The 24,241-nt window shown below is 40.7% G+C and overlaps 1 protein-coding gene across 1 annotated transcript in view; it reads left to right on the top strand.

Moving 5' to 3' along the window:
- Positions 1–24,241, top strand: part of cyfip1 (cytoplasmic FMR1 interacting protein 1) — a 51,680-nt gene that overhangs the window by 6,962 nt on the left and 20,477 nt on the right. The window contains 16 exon segments of the mRNA XM_034217167.1: positions 2,332–2,452; positions 3,647–3,736; positions 5,867–5,944; positions 6,174–6,275; positions 6,730–6,911; positions 9,453–9,549; positions 10,816–10,944; positions 11,440–11,544; positions 12,616–12,707; positions 13,976–14,093; positions 16,103–16,225; positions 17,672–17,797; positions 18,730–18,896; positions 20,203–20,350; positions 22,390–22,543; positions 23,920–24,076. Coding sequence (XP_034073058.1) covers positions 2,336–2,452; positions 3,647–3,736; positions 5,867–5,944; positions 6,174–6,275; positions 6,730–6,911; positions 9,453–9,549; positions 10,816–10,944; positions 11,440–11,544; positions 12,616–12,707; positions 13,976–14,093; positions 16,103–16,225; positions 17,672–17,797; positions 18,730–18,896; positions 20,203–20,350; positions 22,390–22,543; positions 23,920–24,076 — 1,985 coding nt within the window. The 5' untranslated portion in view covers positions 2,332–2,335.

Here is a 24,241-nt window from a genome sequence, read left to right as displayed (position 1 = left end):
CAGGTCTCAGTTGGTTTGGTGTCCTCTGCTTACTTTTAATACTTGTAAATAAAACTTTTGGCCCGCAATTTATTTTCCTCATTGTAGCGACCAGAGAGGTGTGTGTGTGTGTGTGTGTGTGTGTGTGTGTGTGTGTGTGTGTGTGTGTGTGTGTGTGTGTGTGTGTGTGTGTGTGTGTGTGTGTGTGTGTGTGTGTGTGTGGTGTGTGTGTGTGTGTGTGTGTGTGTGTGTGTGTGTGTGTGTGTGTGTGTGTGTGTGTGTGTGTGTGTGTGTGTGTGTGTGTGTGTGTGTGTGTGTGTAGTGTGTGTGTGTGTGTGTGTGTGTGTGTGTGTGTGTGGTGTGTGTGTGTGTGTGTGTGTGTGTGTGTGTGTGTGTGTGTGTGTGTGTGTGTGTGTGTGTGTGTGTGTGTGTGTGTGTGTGTGTGTGTGTGTGTGTGTGTGTGTTGTGTGTTGTGTGTGTGTGTGTGTGTGTGGTGTGTGTGTGTGTGTGTGTGTGTGTGTGTGTGTGTGTTAAAATGACCGCTCAGAGGAGAACCGAGGAGAGAGGAGGAGAGAGGAGGGGAAGCAGCAGGCTATTAGAGAAATGAGAAAGGGCCATTGACATCAATATGTACCACTTACGCTGCTATTGGCTAGCGCTCCAACACATTGTACGTGATAGGCTAAGGGGCGGGACATCTCTAAGCGGTTGACCAATCACAACGGAGCCGGCCAGCTAACCAATCAGCAGACTGGGCTCTGGTTTAAGACAGAGGGTGAAAAGAGGTGCTGCAGCACAGGCAGTGTGAGAAAAATAAAGAGCTTTTGGACATTAAAGGTCCCATGTTTGGCCATTTCTACTGATCATGATTCCATTGTTGAGGTCTACTAGAATAGATTTACATTGTTCAATGTTGCAAAATCACATTAGTTTCTCATACAGCATCTCTGTATAGTATGTGTATTCACTCTCTGTCCTACACGCCTTGTTGGAGCTCCTGCCCCCCCCCCCCCCCCCCCTCCCGATGAGCCCACTGTGCTCTGATTGGTCAGCTAGCCCACTCTGTTCTGATGAGTCCACCACCGTTACAGCAGAACATCAGTGATTATGTGTTTCAATGGCGTTTGTTAGCAATCAGAAAATGACACCAGTAAGGACAAAGAGATGAGAATGCTGCGTGGGGTCTGGGTGCCGTGTTAGCGGGACGTTGCGCGGCTCGCTGCTACGAGGAGTGGACAGTGTGAGCTGGGTTCATTTCCTGCTTGCTGCGTGGGGTCTGCGAGACATCGTGAATAGACGCAGGAAGGAGGGGATGCTGAGGCCCCCATCTGCGAGGCTCCACTCGCATAGCCCCCCCCCCGCGGCGCACCTACAGTGTAACCACGTTACAGTTTTGCCGCAGAGAGAGTGTGTGTGTGAGGAACTCCACGGATTGATGACCAATGGGTCCATTTGGGTATGGTCACGTCACTGTACCCAGGAAGAAAAAGAGAAATGTCCAACGAGGCGTTCTGGGGCAGCACAGACAGGTATTCTCTGTGTTAGAGTTTTACTCGCTACAGGGTGTACTTTGAGGGTTTGTGACTGCAGACCGTTTACATGCAGAACAACCTTCATAACAACAAGGGGACGGGTAACAACCGGAAAAGCATGACATGGGACCTTTTTAACGCATGGAGACATGTCACAGTAGAGACACTAATTACTGATATCTGAGAAGGAGCAGAATGTGTCCTCTTTAAACTCTGCCAGTAATTCAACATGTTTATAGCCTCCAGTTTATATTCTGGTCTGTTAAAAATGTTTGTTTTAATTGCACTGAAACCTTCCCCAAGCGGGGGCTTAGCAGCATATTTTCACTCAGCCGTAACCCTAAATGGCATCGTGCTGTTACAAAGGCTATAGTGTCATTAGGATTTGAACTATAGTCTAGCTTCTTTTGCAACGATATGACTATTTGTAAATTGATTCCGAATTATTGAATGTTTTTTCTAATGCATGTTCTTAATTTAAGAATATAACCAATGATTTCAAGATTCTAAGGCTTAATTGTCAAAGAAACTACAGCTTATCTTAAGTCCTCCAATGATGTAACATACTATACTTAAGACATAGAAACAAATCAAATGGTGCAAGAGACATAATGCTGCAGGTAAAATACAGGAGTAAGAAACATTATCTTAAATCGAATGATGATCTTAAAAACTCGCTTTCTTTGTTTTACTCTGTGTTTTATTAGTTCTCTTTATTCTCTGTATGTTTTTAAAGGTGTTCTGTTATTACCTGAAAGGCTGCCATGCTTTTGAAAGGCCCTTCCTTCCACAGACTAACCTCTTCTCTTCCTCTCTGCAGCATCATGACGTCCACGGTGACTCTGGAGGATGCTCTCTCCAACGTGGATCTGCTGGAGGAGCTGCCGCTGCCGGACCAGCAGCCCTGCATCGAGCCGCTGCCGGCATCCATCATGTTCCAGGTCCGGACACACACACACACACACACACACACACACACACACACACACACACACACACACACAGTGTATACATCACTTCAGGGGACATTACATTGACTTACATGCATTTCCTGGAGACTTATCCTAACCTTAACCAACACATGCCTAACCCTAACCCTAATCCTAACCAAGTCTTCACCCTAAAATTAATGATTCCCCTTATGGGACCTCCAATTGGTCCCCATAAGGGAGACGAGTCCCCACACGTGACTGTGTATACAGATTTAGGTCCCCACAAGTATAGTAATGCTAGGCCACACACACACACACACACACACACACACACACACACCGTTTTTTATCATCAACATGCACTTAAAATACTGTACATCAAGGAGGAATCAGGAGGTCGTACTCCAACCCACATTTTAAGAAGACACTTGACTTGATGCAACTTAAAATCTGTTTATTCATCCAAAGTAATATCTTGTTATATACTCAACAAATAAATAGCAGATTTTTTGCAATATCCTGCAGCTATACTATACACACTTCCTCTGCTGCAGGGAGCTAATGTATCATATTACACACAGACATCAGTCTTTATACTAATCTACTTCAGATGCATTGGTTAATTACGGCACACAAATAGACTTGATGTGACATTTTGGATTATTTTTACACAGTTTTTACGAACATTAAGACGTCTATATGCTGCAGTTACATAGGATACAAGAAATAATGTGATAAAGAAGATAAATGGCAGACATTAACACATACATGTGCGGACATTACTATGTAGTTCATTTATCATAATATGCACATTGCTCTTTTCTGCTAATTTATTTTAAATGCATTGGTTAATTATAACAAATAGACTTGATGTGACATTTTGGGAGTATTTCAACGTTTTTTAACGAGCACAAAGACGTTTTATATGCTGCAGTTACATAGGATAATTCATAGACAAACAAACTAGTGATAAAGAAGATAAATTAGTGACATTAACAAATACAAGTGCGGACATTACCATGAACATACTGTATGTACACGTTTTCATCTGATATCAATTACATAATATTAGTGTTGCTCCTTAATTGAAATGGTAACCTCTGTTCTTGGATACCTGTAGCAGACACACTATGATTCTCTGTGATGTAAAATATACATATTACTCTTGTGATTTCTGTAACATATGTTGCCATCTTCCCACAGCCGAACTTCAACACCAACTTTGAGGATCGAAATGCGTTCGTCACCGGCATCGCCCGATACATCGAGCAGGCCACCGTTCACTCCAGCATGGTACACACACCTCCTCTCATCTCTCTATTTCTTCTTGTTTACAGGGAGTACATAAACCGAAGAAAGAAAATACCATAATAATTTGTTTTACCGGCACCATTTACACACAGCACAGGACTGAAGAATATGTGCCTTTGGTCTCGCTCGTCAGTTTCATAACATCTGACTTTCAGAATCTAAAATCACTTTTTAAACGTACAGATATCACCATGAAACACCCCCAGTTGATAACTTACAGTTACTAGTATAGATTGGTGCAGAAACAACTCCTAAAACCATAAACGTTTGTTTGACACAGATTATTTTCTGCTATAATCCAAAATCACACGGAGAAATCCTGTCGTTTGTTGTCCCCTTTGCTACTTTAAGGGTTGGACTACACAGATACGTCATCACTGCACAACTCTTATTTGTAATGCAAGTTTTCTGAAATATAATGTCTAGATATGCAAATGAGGCATTATCTAAATAAATGTGAAGTGAGTTCTATACTTTTCCAGAACTAAAACGGTCTCTTACTTGCACTTACAGTATAAAACAAGCTTGCTGGACTACAATATGTAAAATCAAGTTAACAGACTAGTTTAAGTACATGTAAGTTACCACTACAATTAAATAAAAGTTAGCTATTTGTATTATTGTTAGTGGTGCTTTTTGGGCTGAACCTTGTCTTCATGTTTCAGAGATTTTGAAATATGGCCAGAATGTAATTGCTGTAAATAGTTTTGTTTGTGTTCGATTTTAACGTATTTAATGTGTGTAGTTCAGGCGTAGTCAGGCCAAACCCAATTCTGTTTTAAAAAACATATTAGTTTCTTCTTCAACTTTTTCCTTTTAAAAAAATGCTATCATCTGTGTCCGCACCACATGGGGGGGGACATAGCTTTCTAATACATCACTTATTGGAGACCAATCGTTAGTTCTCTGTAACCTCATCTCGCAGCAAAGTCAGACAGATTCAGAATGATGTTTGATGTTCTGAGCAGGAGAACATTTAGTCTGTGGGTTTGCGGCTCTGGAGGAAGTTGTTCTCCTGCAGAATGGCTGGTTATTTGGATCATCTCGTTACAGAGCAGTATAAAGGAGCTTTGTGTTTAATTAGTGAGGGATAATTGCTCTGAATCAAACGGCACTCTGTGTGAAGCTCCAGAGCACTGACGCTCCGCCTGCCACCCACCGGGATCAATGATTCAGAAACACTCTGTATGTTGGCTGGATTGAGGTCAGCTGAGTTATCAATGAGGCTTTTCTAAATACTTCATACACACTAGCACACAGTAAAAGGATTACATGCAAACATTTTAACTCCCAACATTATGGTCTTTCAGAGTATGTACTAAAGCTAAGGATGCTAAATAATGCTCAAGCGTTAATTACATTGTGGAGGAATTTCTGATCATTTTGATCAAATCTCAATCAAATCAAATTGGTGTAACAAATGGTATTAACCCAAAGATTGCTGCAACAATTTATGAGATTATTAATTTCATAGGCACCGAAACACAATCTGTTAATTACAGATTTATGACTCCAACAATTTCACACACAGTGATGGGCTGCATCTCAAATGGTTCTTCAGATTCCCAGCTTTCAGACGATTTAAATCCCATCTGTGTGGAAAATACTGTTGACCTACTATCTCCGTCTAAAAAAGGGTCTATGGTGGGAGTGGAAAAGGTGAAAAACGAGACATGAGCTTTGATAAAAAGTGGAGAAAGTTTACAAAAAAAGGGTTGCAGGTTAAAACATTACTAGCTGATATAGTATCCTAATAGGTGTGTGTGTGTGTGTGTGTGTGTGTGTGTGTGTGTGTGTGTGTGTGTGTGTGTGTGTGTGTGTGTGTGTGTGTGTGTGTGTGTGTGTGTGTGTGTGTGTGTGTGTGTGTGTGTGTGTGTGTGTGTGTGTGTGGTGTGTGTGTGTGTGTGTGTGTGTGTGTGTGTGTGTGTGTGTGTGTGTGTGTGTGTGTGTGTGTGTGTGTGTGTGTGTGTGTGTGTGTGTGTGTGTGTGTGTGTGTGTGTGTGTGTGTGTGTGTGTGTGTGTGTGTGTGTGTGTGTGTGTGTGTGTGTGTGTGTGTGTGTGTGTGTGTGTGTGTGTGTGTGTGTGTGTGTGTGTGTGTGTGTGTGTGTGTAGAACGTGATGCTGGAGGAGGGGGAGGGGTACGCCATCATGCTGTACACCTGGAGGAGCTGCTCTCGAGCCATCCCTCAGGTAACATCCCTTTGTTATCATCAGATCATAAATATATCTCATCTTCCATGGACTCATGTCTCCCCTGTCGGCAGTTATGACCCAATAATGCATGTTTTTATGTATAATGTAACCGTGCAGTACTGTCTTAACCGTGTGTGCTACAGGGGATCTCAGTGAGCGAATGGAGAGACATGCAAAAGCTTCCCCAGGTTTGACTTATGGCTTATGGATTCTTCTCGTGTCTCAGGTGAAGTGCAACGAGCAGCCGAACAGGGTGGAGATCTACGAGAAGACGGTGGAGGTGCTGGAGCCCGAGGTCACCAAGCTCATGAACTTCATGTACTTCCAGGTGAGTTTACACCCCCCCCCCCCCCCCCCCCCTCACTGTGATGGAAACCTCAGAAGCAATGGAGAAAGGACTCAGAGAGACACGAGGACAGCAGACACTTTTTAATGGCAAACACGGATGGTTTATTTGGAGCTTCGGCCGGAGAATTCACAAAACATTTGAGTTGACGTAGCGGTTGCCAAACCAATTCTGAATCTCTACCCCAGACCCATGTATTTAGCTGGTTCTGAGAGAAGAATCAACATTGTGCATACCAAGATAAAGCAGTATGTCCTCTATCAGCTGACGCCAACAGGCAGGAATAGGGAGGCAAAACACTGAGAGCAGCCCAAGGTCGCAGGCAAACTGGGTCAAAAGTGTGGGCCTAGGGAAATATTTCCCCAACACTCACCTGCACATAATCTCCTTCTCTATGCCACAGAAACACTAACCCTTTATTTCCTCTGTGTTCCAGCGCACGGCCATCGATCGTTTCTGCGGAGAGGTGCGGCGTCTCTGCCACCAGGAGCGCAGGAAGGACTTTGTCTCCGAGGCGTACCTGCTGACGCTCGGGAAGTTCATCAACATGTTCGCCGTGCTCGACGAGCTGAAGAACATGAAGTGCAGCGTGAAGAACGACCACTCCGCCTACAAACGGTACAAGACACGTCTTGAATCTTCTGATCATTTCCACTGATTCAGAGATCTCTGTTGGGCTGCTTGTTCAATCGCCTGAAAGCAGAACACTTGTTAGGGGAAGGAAATGTTTAAATGGCTTTTATTTCAGATAATTTACTGGATTACATTTCATATCTGAAATCTGTTAACAGTGCCAAACAGAGGTCAAATTACACGTTTAAATTAGACCTGCAATGATTTGTGGATTGACAGAAAAATACAAGTTAACTATTTTAGTTATTGGTTAATATTTGAAGCACATTTTCAGGCAGAGAATGATGCAGGGGACGTAGTAGGACAAAAAAGACTTGCAGCAGATCAACAACAATACAAGAAACTTCTTTGTGTTTCTGTTGGGATAGATTAGATGAATTGTGAGCAGAAAGTGAATTTAGGTGAAAGGTAACAATAACCTTTTGTGCAAATTAAGCATTACACTAGGAACACATTTAAACTGTAATCTATTGCTCTCTGACCCGAGGGGAGGAACACACCATGAGAGGATGAGCTCTCTAAAGTCCCTCCTGCTTTAAAGGTGGGGTAGGTAATTCACTTCAGAAACACGTGTTGTTATATTCCATGGAATGCTCTTAACATCCCGATAGCAATGAATATCTTAAATGCTTTGACAATAAATATATAAAAAAAAGTCATCTGTGGAAGCCGTGGCGCTGTAAAAAGCACGACCAATCATCCGAGCCGGCCCGGCTAAAGTAACTGGATGGCCTACCTGCCTGTCAGCCTTCCATATGGGCACAAACTTATCTCGTGCCCTCATTGGTCATGTGCGCGTTCGTGTGTGTTGGAGGAGTAGGGATGGGTATCGTTAAGGTTTTAACGGTATTACTACTTTTATCGATACCGCTTATCGGTCCGGTCTTTTAACGGTACTCTTATCGGTTCTTTTGGAGAAAAAAAAAAGGTAAACTAACTAAACAAATTGTGAACAAAACTAACATTGCTTTTTATTTAAATTAAATAAATAATATTTCACATCAAAGAAACCAACAGTGTTTTAACAAATCATATTAAATCATCTGATGACAGAAACTGTAAACAGAATAGCTGAAACTTTAACAAACTAAAGAGTTCCGTTACCTCTAATCATTAACCCATGTTTGTATCATTTAGTTAACTCCGTGTGTTGCTGCTAGCATACATAACACCTGACGTGGAAACGTTACTCGTGGATGGGGCTACAGAGCTGCTAGAAAGACAGTGGAACCCGGTACATTCCTCCGTCTGGATGTGGAGCACTTTTGCTAAATGTTTAGACTAAATGCTCGTGTTACCGCCCTTACATGCTAAACTCTTATTGCACTTTTGGTAACGAGCATTGTCCACATCGACACGGGTAAAGTTTAACCACACCTCGGAGCGCTTAGTTCTCTCTGCCATCTCCTCTGTGCCTGTGTGTGTGTGTGTGGTGTGTGTGTGTGTGTGTGTGTGTGTGTGTGTGTGTGTGTGTGTGTGTGTGTGTGTGGTGTGTGCTGTGTGTGTGTGTGTGTGTGTGTGTGTGTGTGTGTGTGTGTGTGTGTGTGTGTGTGTGTGTGTGTGTGTGTGTGTGTGTGTGTGTGGTGTGTGTGTGTGTGTAGTGTGTGTGTGTGTGTGTGTGTGCTGTGTGTGTGTGTGTGTGTGTGTGTGTGTGTGTGTGTGTGTGTGTGTGTGTGTGTGTGTGTGTGTGTGTGTGTGTGTGTTGTGTGGTGTGTGTCGTGTGTGTGTGTGTGTGTGTGTGTGTGTGTGTGTGTGTGTGTGTGTGTGTGTGTGTGTGTGTGTGTGTGTGTGTGTGTGTGTGTGTTGCCCCGCCCCCTCGCACACAGGCGGGGGAGAGAGATCTCGTCTGGATTGGAAAGATCGAAAATACTAAAAATAATAGACACATTTTGTTAGAAACGGAGTTGGCGACACTAAAACTGCAATATAATGTTTGTGTAGCAATAATACATACGACATATTTTTTAGATGTCTCCAGTTCCGATAAAAAGACCGATAACTTCGGAGCTTAACGGTACCACGGTCTTTAATAATTCAGCTCCGGGGCCCGTTTAATACCGGGGCTCGGTACCCATCCCTATGGAGGAGGGGCTCTGTGAGGAAGTCTGAAGGAAGGGGCAGATTTTTTCCGTTTGTGTATTTTCAAATTCTAGCGCACTCGAGCTGGTGTCTCCATTCTTACCTACCCTACCTTTAATTATTCCTGTATTTAAGGAACATTTAAAGTTAAGCTTCATTCTCAAACTTGATTGAGGACACTAGAGGGCAGCATTTCTGTATAATATATTGATTTGAATTGATATGAAAGTGTGTCAGTGTACCAGGAATATGATGGATTTTGCAACTACAATCCTGATCATTTAAGGGATGTAAACACATGATGTTGATTCAGTGATTTCTATTTACAACAACCCAAATTAATTATGTAACGTCTGTGTTTGACTGACAGGAGAAAGATGACCTAGTATCTGCTTGTTGTACATTTTGTTTGTATTAAAAGCAATGTTTCTCTCTCTCCTCCTGCAGAGCTGCTCAGTTCCTCAGAAAGATGTCTGAGCCTTCCTCCATCCAGGAGTCTCAGAACCTGTCCATGTTCCTGGCAAACCACAACAAAATCACTCAGGTGGGACACACACACACACACACGCACACACACGTTATCATCAACATGCACTTAAAATACTGTACATCAAGGAGGAATCAGGAGGTCGTACTCCAACCCACATTTTAAGAAGACACTTGACGCAACTTAAAATCAGTTTATTCATCCAAAGTAATATCTTGTTATATACTCAACAAATAAATAGCAGATTTTTTGCAATATCCTGCAGCTATACTATACACACTTCCTCTGCTGCAGGGAGCTAATGTATCATATTACACGCAGACATCAGTCTTTATACTAATCTACTTCAGATGCATTGGTTAATTACGGCACACAAATAGACTTGATGTGACATTTTTGGATTATTTTTACGAACATTAAGACGTCTATATGCTGCAGTTACATAGGATACAAGAAAATAATTCATAGACAAACAAACTAGTGATAAAGAAGATACATGGCACACACACACATACCATGTATACATCACTTCAGGGGACATTACATTGACTTACATGCATTTCCTGGAGACTTATCCTAACCTTAACCATAACATGCCTAATCCTAACCAAGTCTTCACCCTAAAATTAATGGTTCCCCTCATGGGGACCTCCAATTTGTCCCCATAAGGGAGGCGAGTCCCCACACGTGACTGTGTAAACAGATTTAGGTCCCCACAAGTATAGTAATGCTAGGAACACACACACACACACACACACACACACACACACACACACACACTTTTCATCCTGTTTATCCAACATTACTTTGATTGAAAACCTTTCTCTACAGACAGTTTGGTTACAGGCAAAGTTAAAGTCTGCTGATCGCGGTCACAAAGGGAAACATTTGTTCTTAATATAGCGTACACGTGCACTAAAATTGGACAATAGCTTTTTTCTAATAAAGCGGACATTAAAGAGCAAAGAGTATAATTCATCTTCAAAAGTACAATGCATTTAGAACAAACTCCAAAAGGAACCACAACAAAACAACATTTCAATATAATTTGACTGTCAGAATAGAAATGATTTGCAAGATTGCAACACATTCTGTCATTAATAAGAACCAATAATATCCCCCTGTTGTCTTTCGGACTATGAGAACATTTTCCTACCAGTTTTTGTATTCATCACCTCAGATTGGCTTTTGAAAATGTGGTTATGCATCCTGTTCAACAATTAGACTCTTAAGGCTAAGGTGAATTAAGGTCATGAAAACGTTGATACCTTTAAAATAAAAAAAGTGTGAACTTGAGTCTAATATTTGATGTTATTTTTGCAGTCCCTGCAGCAGCAGCTGGAGGTGATTAACGGCTACGAGGAGCTGCTGGCCGACATCGTGAACCTGTGTGTGGAATACTACGAGAACAAGATGTACCTCACTCCCAACGAGAAGCACATGCTGCTCAAGGTGAGTCAACTCTCAGGAGTGTAGAGTCAAAGATTATTTATATTGTTAGAAAAACATCCCTCGTCACCGGCTTGAGCTTCAATCTCAGGAAACATGTATTTATTATCCTCTCCAGAATGAAAGTAGTCATCACATACAGAGCATCAACTAGTTCCTGAACAGTGTCCTTCACATGCTGATATCCAAGAGAGGGAGTTACACAGTCTCAAGATGGAGGAATAGAAAGCAGTCTTCAATGTTTAGTTCAGATTAGCTCCATGTCAGAAATGAGCATGCTTGATGTCTCTCTCCATAGAGGCTGAATCATCATGTTAATCACAGAGCTATCATATACCTCAAACAGTCCTGATGCTCTTCTAGGTAATCAAACATCCTGTCATGTTCACAGCTACAGTTGGGATACCTTTGTTATCATGTTACTCTCAGAGTAGAAGAGTACATTCAGTATTTTCCCAACACGTATTTACCTATATCCCCTCTCTGCTCCGCCTCCAGGTGATGGGGTTCGGCCTGTACCTGATGGACGGAAACAGCAGCAACATCTACAAACTGGACGCCAAGAAGAGGATCAACCTGACCAAGATCGACAAGTTCTTCAAGGTACGGAAATCGGCCAGATATTTCAGAATCAGAATCGGGTTTATTGCCAAGTTGTGCCCACATGCTAGCAATTAGCTTTAGTGTGAAATGGTGAATACATAAACACAGTAAGATGAATTTGCTGCTACAGAAGGTGCAGATATATTACAAAATTAAAAATCAATGATTATAAGAAATGAATTAAGCATTAAGCAAGTACTAAAATATAAAATAATTAAAAAAATGTGCCGTGTGTGGGGGAAACTTCTGAAGCAATTGGAAACGGGACTCAGAGAGACACGAGGAGAGCTGGAGCTTTGATGGCAAACACTGACGGTTTATTTGGAGTTACGGCCGGAGAATTGACAAGACAGGTGGTGTGTCACTCTTTCTGTAGCTCGAGGTTTTAACTAGTTCAGAGTGTAATAATCAACATTCTTTATCAGTGAGACGAAACAAATATGGACCCTGAATCTAACTAGAGCTCTCGTCCATAGGAAAGAATGTGCGCCAGGGAGCCTACGTCCCTGAACAGTAAACTACCTCATGGCGGCTTGTGCTCGGTCATAGACTGGCAACAACAATGCGCCCAAGCTGCTCCTCCTTAAGAGAGATAGCAGCAATACCCAAGGCCGTAGACCTATGCCGTGGGAAAGGAGACAGTGAGAGGAGAAGACGATGACCTGGGTCGAAGGTTGAATACCTAAGCAAATTATGCCCTAACACCGTGTAGAGTGGAAGTGCTGTGCAGTTTTAGAAGAGGGAGCATTGAACAGCAAAATATCCAGAGAGAAAATCTTTATTTAGTTTTAAATGTTAATCCATTTCCTGACTCCTTATTTCATCTCTAATATACCTTTTATTGCATGTCATCCTAAATGCTTGTTTGGACGTAATGGTTAATCACTAAAGAGAGAACCACCTGCCTTGACCCAATATTTATCGTTATTTTTTGGGGACTATTTCCATTTTATCAATCAATTTAGCAAAATGTTTTCTTGCATAATGGCTCGTTTGCACCCTATATTTCGCAGCATACACAGTTTGATAGAATATGAATAACTCAGATGTGTGTGTTGTTGATGTTTACAGCAACTTCAGGTGGTGCCTCTGTTCGGGGACATGCAGATCGAGTTGTCCCGCTACATTAAGACCAGCGCTCACTTTGAGGAGAACAAATCCAGGTGAGAGGAGAAAAGTGTTTTCTGTAATCAGGATTTGCCATCAGTGTTTGTGTGTATGTCAAGCCCTTGGGTATATTTGCAGTTTCCCCGCTTGAAGGGATGGTACAGTCCATAGGAGGTTTTAACTGGGTTTCACTCGTACAATGACCACAACTTTGTTTCTTTTGAGTTCTTCTTTACTTTCGTTTGTGTTGTTGCAGTACAGCTTATGTTGTAAGGTTGTAAGGTAAAACACCTTAAATGAAAAATAAAAAATAATTACTGTAAATACAATGCACATCAAATAATACATGCTTTACATATACTTTTTAATATATTAAATATTGTTTTACTATCTTAATGTATTTTTTATGAATTATGTTTTTAAACAGTTTTTAACTTATGCAGTCTCATTAAAAATGCAAATATAATAGACTGAATGTTTAAGCATGCAAACCGTTTTTATCAATCTACATCTCTCAATAAACAAATCACATTCGTTTTTAAATCAACACTCACTCAACTTGCTTTAGCTTGAGGACATCAAACAAACAAATGACACTGAACTAGAACGCACCTTCTAACGTGCGCCACGAACGACAAGTTGTATGACTCTAAACACACAGTTCGTCTCTCACCGGCCGCTTCTCCAGCTTTTTATGGCTGCACCAGTGCTGCTTCTTTGACGTGTCTTCTGCTGGTTCGTTGCTGCTGCTGGACGCACGCTCTTTAGTTTGTCCCTTTCCAGCTTTGATTACTGCCCTTCTTTCAGGCGAAGCACACATACAACTTTTTAGCACGTCTCCTTCCCAATGTAAGTCAATGAGAAAAAGTATTTTTGGGCCCAATGACGTGATAATTAAACTGAAGTTGTAGTACCATAGTTTGGCCACCACGAAATATTTGCTTCAACGGAAGGCTCCTTTTCTGAGGGCTTGGTTAGGGCCTTAACCTTCCTGCTGTCCTCCGGTGAAATTTGACCCGCTCCAAAATGTTTTTATGTTGGGATAAAGGTTTGTTTTATGTTAGTGACAGAAAAATAACATGTTTGATAGTATACTACATTTTTCCACGAGAAAATAATCATGATCTCTTTCATTAGATTTAGGATTTTATTCAAATGTACAGCCTTGCATTGCTTTTAAAGGTGCAGCGACGCTGATTAGCAATTAGAGAATGATTTCAGACAGCTGCCACTCTGTCAATCAGCCCGACTTTTAACCCCTTGATCTCCTGTGAGGATTTTCCAAGTTGACTTCACAGTGTATTACATCTTTGTACCCCTCCAGGTGGACGTGCACGTCTATCTCCAGCAGCCCTCAGTACAACATCTGTGAGCAGATGATCCAGATCAGAGAGGATCACATGCGCTTCATCTCAGAGCTCGCCCGCTACAGCAACAACGAGGTACGTGAGGAGATGTACAGTCACTGTATTCAGGGGAAATACATAAAGAGAAAGTGTTAGACCCTCTTTGAGGTGAGACTATGCATCACCTCGGTACATGCAAACGTTCACTTTTCTCTCAGATATAAGCACATTAGAAAATATTTAAAGTGTGTTGTGTTGTTTTTATGTTCTTAAAACATATATGTATTCTTCTAAATCTCAGAGCTCGTGAGGTACGTGAGGAGACAGTCAACAAGTCAAGGAAAAGTTCATTCAATTCACATTGATGTTTTACTATTGAGGAATGCAATTAAGTACATTTACACCAGTACTGAATATAATTAAAACTATGAAGTAATTGTTATTTACTGAATTTCATAGGGAAATATTCAAACAGCTTTAATTACTTAGCAAATTGTGATTTTTGCATAGAAAACACATTAGAGGAGCTACCAGATAATATTTTGTGGTATTACTTAAACGACTACTGTACAAATCAAAAGAAGTTGATCTCCCACTGTTTTGATAATCGTTTGAAATCATTTTTCATTCATGAATGTCTTTCCATGCTGTTTTCAGACTTTTTCTTTCTAATACGTTTTATTTCATATTAAAGTGAATATCCGTCGAAATGTAAATAGATCAATTCAATTCAATTCAAAACTTTATTTATACAGATAAAACCCATTGAGATCATAGACCTCTTTTACAATGGTGACCTGCTTCAATTAGTTCCAAACATTAATACAAACATGACAGAAAACAAAGGACATTATATGATACTACAGTTTGTATACTAGTAGCATTTACAGACACCAATATTTTCTGATTGTATAGCGTCTATCCTAGCTTTAAAAACATGAAATGGAATCAAACCGCTTAGCTTCCATTCCTTTTGTAGACTGTTCCATGCTAGCGGCGCTGCGCATCTAAAAGCTGTATTTCCTAATACAGTCCTAGCAGTTGGCACATGTAATACAACCACAGCTTTAGATCTCAGGCAGTAGCCATTTACAATACGCTGTGAGATCAGGGAACAGATGTAAGACGGAAGTTTCCCTAACATTGCTTTATAAATAGAAAGATACCAGTGATTTAGCCGCCTCGGACTCTACATTTATCACTGTTTTCTGACATTTTATTGACCAAACAATAAAACTATAATAATTAATTAATGATGTAAAAATGGTTGGTTGCACCTTGAGCTAATTGACAGGAAATGATTAGGAGGTATCTTTCATTAGCTGTTTTTTTCTTGTAATTATTGTAAATATTTGTATTTATTTGAGGTGTGTTCAACTTTTGACAACCCTTCTTCAACGTAGTAAAATAGGTCACCTGGCCAAAATCCTAATAGAGTCCAAATAAAGACACACAGGCAGTGAAGTATCTGGTGGGAGAACGCAGAATAAAACACAACAGCTTAAAGGTGGGGTAGGTAATTCACTTCAGAAACACTTGTTATATTCCATGGAATGCTCTTAACATCCCGATAGCAATGAATACATTCAATGCTTTGACAATAAATCTGTGGAAGCCGTGGCACTGTAAAAAGCACGACCAATCATCTGAGCCGGCCCGGCTAAAGTAACTGGATGGCCTACCTGCCTGTCAGCCTTCCATCTGGGCACAAACTTACCTCGTGCCCTCATTGGTCATGTGCACGTCCGTGTGTGTTGGAGGAGGGGCTCTATAAGGAAGTCTGAAGGAAGGGGCAGATATTTTTCGGCTGCGTACTTTCAAATTCTAGCGCACTCGAGCTGGTTTCTCCATTCTTACCTACTCTACCTTTAAGAGAGGGCTGCAGATGCTCCTCTTTTCATTCATTCCTCATGCTCTCATGAACTGTGTGTATGTCACGTTTCATTTGTGCCTCTGTGTTTTTTTTCTTTCTTTTTTAACTGTTTATTTTCATTTTTACAAATCAAGACCTAACATAGGACTTTTCCATTCAAATGACAAATAATACCATGGTAAAACAGCTGAAAGTTCAAATAAGATCTCAGTGTTTTTTTACGTGTGTTCAGGTGGTGACGGGCTCGGGGCGTCAGGAGTCCCAGAAGACGGACTCTGAGTACAGTAAGCTGTTCGACCTGTCTCTGCAGGGCATCCAGCTGCTGTCCCAGTGGAGCGGGCACGTCATGGAAGTGGTGAGGAAACACACTTTAAAGCAGGACAATCACTTTATTATATATAGTTGTATTTCTTATACAGGTTTGTACAAAGTATGATAATAGTAGGAATCACTTACTTATAGCTTCTCAATACTCGTTTCACAGGATCTGGTTAGTGCAAACTGTTTATTTTTTGGCTAATTTCTATAAAAAGGTATGCTGTATTAAAGGCTTTTCCCCTTGTTATTCCACTTTGTTTTGCAAGGAACATTTTTTTTTAAAATGAGGTGTATAGATTTGTAAGATAAATGTGAGACTCTAGTGATATCTTTTTGTTACGGTTCGTGCAAAGTCTTTTAAAGGGGACCTATCATGCAAAATGCACTTTTTGATGTCTTTTATACATATATATGTGTGTCCCCGGTGTGTCAGGAAACTCACGCAGCGTCAGAAAATAAAACCCTCTCTCTTTTCCTCTGTACCCAAATCTCTAAAAACGGGCTACAACGGAGCTGATCCAGATTTGCATCCGATACGACGTAATATCTGAAATGTGGACCCACGGCCCAATCAGAAACGTTGCTATCAGAAACAATGCCCGACTGTTTTGGACGTAATATGGTCGGTGTTTACATTAGCATCGCTAACACTCAGAGCTAACCTGTACTGGAGAGCATGTGTGTGAAGAAGCAGGAAGTAAAAAGGAACTCACCTTGTGGTATAACCGGCAAGAGAGAAAGCCTTTGAGCTCCAGACTGTTTCAGAGAGAATCCTTGATAATCCATGATATGGCGTTTCATCACGGCAGCATTTAGTTTAGACAGTAGCTGCCGGGTCCCGCATGAGCTCAGCCCTCTCCTTTCTTTATTTTTTAAGCTTTATGCCCAAATCAGCACTTTTGAAACAGGAAGTGAAACAGAGGGATATGAGGCATGGCTAGAATGGGTCATCTGTTTGGTATTTTGAGAAAAACACTTCATAGACATGTGTTTTATATTTTATATATCTGAGACCTATGCTATTGCCTAAAATAGCATGATAGGTGACCTTTACATTTATTTGAACCCATTTAATAATAATACATGTAAGTTAAAGCTTCTCAGTTGTGCTTAGGAAGGAAATACTTATTTAGAGGATCTGGTTAGTGCAAATAGTTAATTCTTGGCTAATATCTATTCACCCAGATGAACTTTTAAGGACTTTTTTTCTATTTACCGATGTCTTATTGCAAGAAAAACATACAGTTAATTATTTTATAAGATACTTATCTGGATTAGGTTTGTCACACAATCATATGTTTACGGAGAGAGGCTTAAAACTGCTATTTATTAAATGTTTTACTTTATTATTTGCCCCTTTTGTTTTGTGTGTTTGTTTGTTCACCATGTAAAGCGGCCTTGGGTCCCTTGAAAGGCGCTATACAAATGTCATCTATTATTATATTATCGATTATTAAAAACGTCCGCCCTCTGTCCCCCTCAGTACTCCTGGAAGCTCGTCCATCCCACCGATAAATACTCCAACAAGGAGTGTCCCGACAACGCCGAGGAGTACGAGAGAGCCACGAGGTACAACTACAGCTGTGAGGAGAAGTTCGCTCTGGTGGAGGTCAGTCACACACACACACACACACACACACACACACACACACACACACACACACACACACACACACACACACACACACACACACACACACACACACACACACACACACACACACACACACACACACACACACACCATGTATACATCACTTCAGGGGACATTACATTGACTTTCATGCATTTCCTGGAGACTTATCCTGACCATAACCAACACATGCCTAACCCTAATCCTAAACCTAACCAAGTCTTCACCCTAAAATGAATGATTCCCCTTATGGGGACCTCCAATTTGTCCCCATAAGGGAGGCGAGTCCCCTCACGTGACTGTGCAAACAGATTTAGGTCCCCACAAGTATAGTAATGCTAGGCCACACACACACACACACACACACACACACACACACACACACACACACACACACACACACACACACACACACACACACACACACACACACTTCATCCCACAAGCCATAAGACTGTTAAACACCTGAACTTTTGAAAGAACATCAATAACATTCATCTGTTTGCAACTTATATATCAATATTCCAATTACTTGTATATAGACTATTCTGCACTGTTTCTATTCTATTCTATTTACTTTATTTATCTGTGTTATTGTGTTGCACTGTTGGAGGAGCCTGTGACCTAAGATTTTCATTGTCATAACTACACTGTAGCTATGTACAAATGACAATAAAAGCCTTAAAACTTAAAACACACACTCACTCACTCACTCACGCACGCACTCGCACTCTTAGGATACAAAAAAAGGTAACTGTGGTAAATGTTTTACTACAGAGATACACGGTTGTTGGCAAATATTCAACTAAATCATAAAACCTATTGACAATGTGTTTTCCCCCGTGGGGCTGTGTGCAGGTGTAACAGCTCACAGCTGCAGTATTCATATGTTTAACTCTGTTACACAGGTGATGGCGATGATCAAGGGTCTGCAGGTGCTGATGGGCCGGATGGAGAGTGTGTTCAATCACGCCATCCGACACACCATCTACTCCATGCTGCAGGACTTCTCTCAGGTGACGCTGCGAGAGCCGCTGCGGCATGCCATCAAGAAGAAGAAGAACGTCATCCAGAGGTATTCATCGCTGTGGAAAAAATAGTATTCACATTCATAGATCAGCTGCATACTGTCACAGAGAGGGGGGGGGAGTCAATACTGTAAATGCCACAGTCTAATAATACTCCATTACAAGTTAAATAATGTCACTTAGTTAAAAGTGCAGAAGCATTAAAAGTGAAATGTAAATACATTTTCAAAATTAAAAGTACTAATAATGTGGAATGGTTCTTTTAACAGTGTTATAACACATATTATTATACTGGAGCAGATGTTCCTGAATGCTCCAGCAAAGCTGTACCCTTAGGAATAAAATATCAAAGTCTTCTGAGCTTTTGAAGGTCTTCGGAAATGTTGTCATAAGCAACCATATTTTCTCCGTACTTTATCACATTCATAATTCACAAGAAGAAATTCAGTGTTTCCCTCTGCTATTATCTATACACAGTACAAACACACAGGACCTATAGAACAGTAGGTCTGAATACACACATGCACAAACACATGCATTGTTTTAACGGAGAGGCTACCAGGTTTTCCGGCACATTGGCATTCCCAGGAGGTGAACTGCACATAAGATAAGAAGTAATTTATTGATCCCAATTTGGGAAATGTTTGTGTTGCAGCAGCATAAAAAGACACGGCATTGTTCAATAACAATGAAAAGACTAGAAATCACTTGAACCGGCGACCCTAAGCCCCTTTTGTTTGTTTGTTTGTTTGTTCACCGTGTAAAGCGGCCTTGGGTCCCTTGAAAGGTGCTATACAAATGTCATCTATTATTTTATTATTATTATTAAGTCCCCACAGACTGAGCTGCTGCAGGAGTTAAAGTCCCCTATGTGTGTTGGGGTTGCAGGTGGGGTCCAAAACTAGCAAGCCACATGAATGTCTGGGAGCTAATTAATGTGATACACAAATACGGCCAGGATCCGTATAATTTTCTGAATATTGGGTTGCAGATTATAATTTTCCAAAGGGGGGTTCGTTTAGCATAACAAATATAAATAACTAAAGGACAAGTTAAAAAAGAAAGTAGAAAGAAAGTGAGGTCAAAGAAAACTCAGACCTAAACATTTCAGATGTGTGTATCTCACACTGCGCTGTAACTTTTATTCACGTACCTTTTGTTATTCATGTTTTATTATCTTTGCTTTTAAATGAGTGCTTTTAAATGCCATTTTAAAATATGTTTCTTAATACTATTAATGTCTTTCGTTTCTGTAAAGCACTTTGAATTGCCTTGTGTTGAAAGGTGCTATATAAATAAACTTGCCTTGCCTTGGAGTCCACCAGCTGATGCTCTGCCCCCCTCTGTCCTCAGCGTCCTGCAGGCCATCAGGAAGACGGTGTGTGACTGGGAGGCGGGCCGCGAGCCGCACAACGACCCGGCTCTGCGCGGAGAGAAAGATCCGAAGGGAGGCTTCGACATCAAGGTCCCCCGCAGAGCAGTGGGCCCCTCCAGCACCCAGGTGGGACCCCCGTGCTATGCCCTGTGACTTTTTTAATGAAATGTCTTTAATGTAATTGTTTCAAAAAGTAAATATCAGTTTAAAGGGATGCTTAATTTAGAATAATTTCACAGAATAATATCATTTTCTTTATTTTATCTTTAATGCATTAACAAAATTGTAATTATTATTTTTTTACCTTTTTTATAGAGATATAAATAGTATAATATATTTCATGTAATATACAGTACGAGTCAAAAGTTTGGACACACCTTCTCATTCGAAGGTTTTTAATTATTTTCTACATTGTAGATTAATACTGAATACATCAAAACTATAAAAGAACACATATGGAATTATCTAGTTAACAAAAAAGTGTAAAAAAATCCAGAATATGATTTAGATTTTAGATTCTTCAAAGTCGCCCCCTTTTGCCTTGATGACAGCTTTGCACACTCTGGCTTCTCTCAGTCAGCTTCATGAGCTCGTCAAATAAACAAAAACCGTTTGATGAGAAGCTGTGTCCAAACTTTTGACCGGTACTCCATATATACACACTTCCCCTGTTATAGACGGTTTTTAGGTGTCTAAAATCCGTCCACAGCGGCACAAACAACACAACTCAAACTTGATATTCATGGTTACGATGTACGCTGTATTGACTCCTCTTCATTACGTTTCAGTCCTGAACTCTTATCATCCATGCAAGGTTATCTATATATCACAGAGATATACAACACATTGTGTGATATAGCTTCCTCCGTTACCTCACAGATTTATCAGCTCAGACCCACACAACAACTAATCTGTTTCCAGGTTTACAACGACAAATCCAAGCGAATCAATCACCTGCTGGGTTTTATCTCCCGCAAATAATCTAATCATAATCTACATCAGGTCATCTACTGGCACCTAAACCCAGGACACATCTTCTGAAATCTTCTGTGTCTTATAGAGCTATAAAGGAATGGAACTCATTGCCAAACTACCTTACTGAAATAGAGTCCAGAGCCTCTTTCAAGAAGAGATTGAAGGGCCATCTACTAATGACCATGTACCCTTGTGAGCTGTGAACCCTAATTTAATTTGATCGCATGTTATTGGTGATGTTTTTGATGTTGTTAATGATGTCAGGAATTATGTCTTGAATGTTGTTGTATTATTGTTGTATTATTGTTTTAAGTGTCGGACCCCAGGAAGAGTAGCTTTTGTCGAGAGCAAAAGCTAATGGGGATCCTTAATAAACATAAACATAATCTCATATAGAGAGCGTGACTGAGGGGAACCAAAGCAAACCAATCAAATGCACTGCTTAGGGTGGAAAATCTATTTCCTTGTTAATATTCTTTTTAATGAGATAATATTCAGCGTTGCGTCGGAGGAAACTGTAACGAGATTAAGATTTGTAGGATGTTTGAAGGTGATGGAGATAACAAAAGCAGCATTTAATAACATTACACCCCCCCCCCTTTATTTATTTTCTTTACATAAATCCCCTAGTATAGCTGCAGGGTATTGCAAAAAAAATCTGCTATTTATTTTTATATTGATATTACTTTGGATGAATAAACAGATTTTTAAGTTTCAGATTTGTGCTGCTTTCAGAAGTTTGCTAAAAAAATTAAATAATAGAATAATGAGAATTTAAATAAAAAGCTGCATCAAGTCAAGTGTTTTATTCAAATGTGGGTTGGAGTAGGGCTGCTCGATTATGGCAAACATCATAATCTCGATTATTTGGGTCAATAATTAATATCATGATTATTAAAAACGATTATCCATTTATTTTGAAAACATCAATTTATTGGAGAATTTCTTTTGAACAGTATGTTTTTAACAGTTGATTACCCTGAACTTTAAGTGTAGTAATAATAAAAAATAATCGTTTTATTTCGATTACGTTGTTTTCGTAATCGTTGCCAGCCATAATCGTAATTGCGATTTAAAATACGATGAATTGAGCAGCCCTAGGTTGGAGTACGACCTCCTGATTCCTCCTTGATCTCCAAATGTACAGTATTTTAAGTGCATGTTGATGATAAAAAGAACTGTGTGTGTAGCTCTACATGGTGAGGACTATGCTGGAGTCTCTGATCGCGGATAAAAGCGGCTCCAAGAAGACGCTGCGCAGCGGCCTGGATGGCCCCACCATCCTGGACATCGAGAGGTTCCACCGCGAGTCGTTCTTCTTCACACACCTGCTCAACTTCAGCGGTGAGAAGCAGGATCAGTTTCTGGGCTTTATTAAAACTGCTGAGAGAGTGGAGTGAGAATAATAAAGCAAGGGAAAGACAACACAAAGCAAACAGAGGACATTGTGTTTGGCTCACCGTCTGACTCTCATGGAGTTCCTATTGTCATCCGACCTGAACAAAACAAGTGGAAATACCACATTGAAGATATCTGGAAAAGGACAACACAAAGAATTTAGTTTCTACATCGCCTTAAGTCTTTCCGTAGTGTTTGTCCACTGCTTTAAAGTCAAAACGTTCCACTGAATGAAAACCTGCTCAAGGATTGTAGTTCAACCTTTTGAGAAACTCTATGAACATAATGACATATTAAAGGGGCCCTTTTATACAAATTTTCAGGTTCCAATTTGTATTTTGTGCAAAATAATGTGCAAAAAAGCTCTTTATTTTTCTCATACCAGACCATTTACATGCACTAAAACCTATATTCCTCACTACAGGAATACACACTGATGATGTACCCTTGGGAGTGTTCCCAGTGACTCAGCGCTTTTACAGACAATAATACGCCCACAGGAGCAAACAGTGCCTTTCAGTAAACAGCTCGTTAATAAGGAAAGAGTCGTCCTCGCCCCCTGCTGCATCATGGGAGATTACAATGTTTATTCCTGTGATGAATCAATGTTTGTTTCCTCTGCCTCTTTAGTATTTCTCCTGGGAGCTGGAAACATGTCAGGCTAACAATGTATTATGGTGTTAGGAAAAATATCACTCGTCACCGACTTGAGCTTCAATATCAGAGGCCTGTACGACGAAGCCGAATTTTCGCTTAGTGGCTAACTTCAGGGGAAACTCTGGGTTTCCGGTCCTACGACGCTGGTTCTCTTTTTAGCGGGCTAGATCTCCATGGTAACTTACGCTGAGCGGCTAACCTGCTCCGGAGCAGTTTAGGTTGCAGGCTAAGAGATCAACTCAGTGAAAGCACCGCCTGCTGACCAATCAGAGCTCAGTGTGCGGAGTTTAAAGCGATCAAGTCATATTACAGGAGAAAGGAAATACAGAAAAACTGCCGTTGCAGGAAAGACGGCTGGCAAAAATAAACTGACTGTGTGAACGTGAACATTAATAGAATATCAACTCCATCTTCAGAGCAATCTGACTATTATAACATTAGCGTTAAGAAAGCTTACTTAAATATCTGCCACAACATAAGGAACCGGATCAAAGTAACATTACGTACAGTCCGCGGCACTGTGAGTGCAGACGTCGATGTGTCCCATTATCATTCATATCACATCATAATGTAGGGCCTTTGTTATCATGTGCTACTCTCATACTAGAAGAGTACATTCAGTGTTTTCCCAACATATGGTAAGTGTTGTCTGGTTGCTCCTGCAGAGACCCTTCAGATGTGCTGCGATCTCTCCCAGCTCTGGTTCAGGGAGTTCTTCCTGGAGCTCACCATGGGCCGCAGGATCCAGTTCCCCATCGAGATGTCCATGCCCTGGATCCTCACCGACCACATCCTGGAGACCAAGGAGGCGTCTATGATGGAGTGAGTAGAGTTCTCCTGGAAAAAGATTATTGTGGGAAAACATATTTTCACCGTTTTTAACCCCTTACAGTAAATGTGTGCACTGTAGACATTGGAGCCACATATTTTATCTACAACAGCTGACTCACACAGTACATATGTTTAAACATGCCCCTAAAGCATATT

This window comes from Gymnodraco acuticeps, unplaced genomic scaffold (genome assembly GCF_902827175.1).
Source record: "Gymnodraco acuticeps unplaced genomic scaffold, fGymAcu1.1, whole genome shotgun sequence".
In the NCBI taxonomy this organism is placed as follows: Eukaryota; Metazoa; Chordata; class Actinopteri; order Perciformes; family Bathydraconidae; genus Gymnodraco; species Gymnodraco acuticeps.
This window is presented reverse-complemented; position numbering and strand designations above follow the sequence as displayed.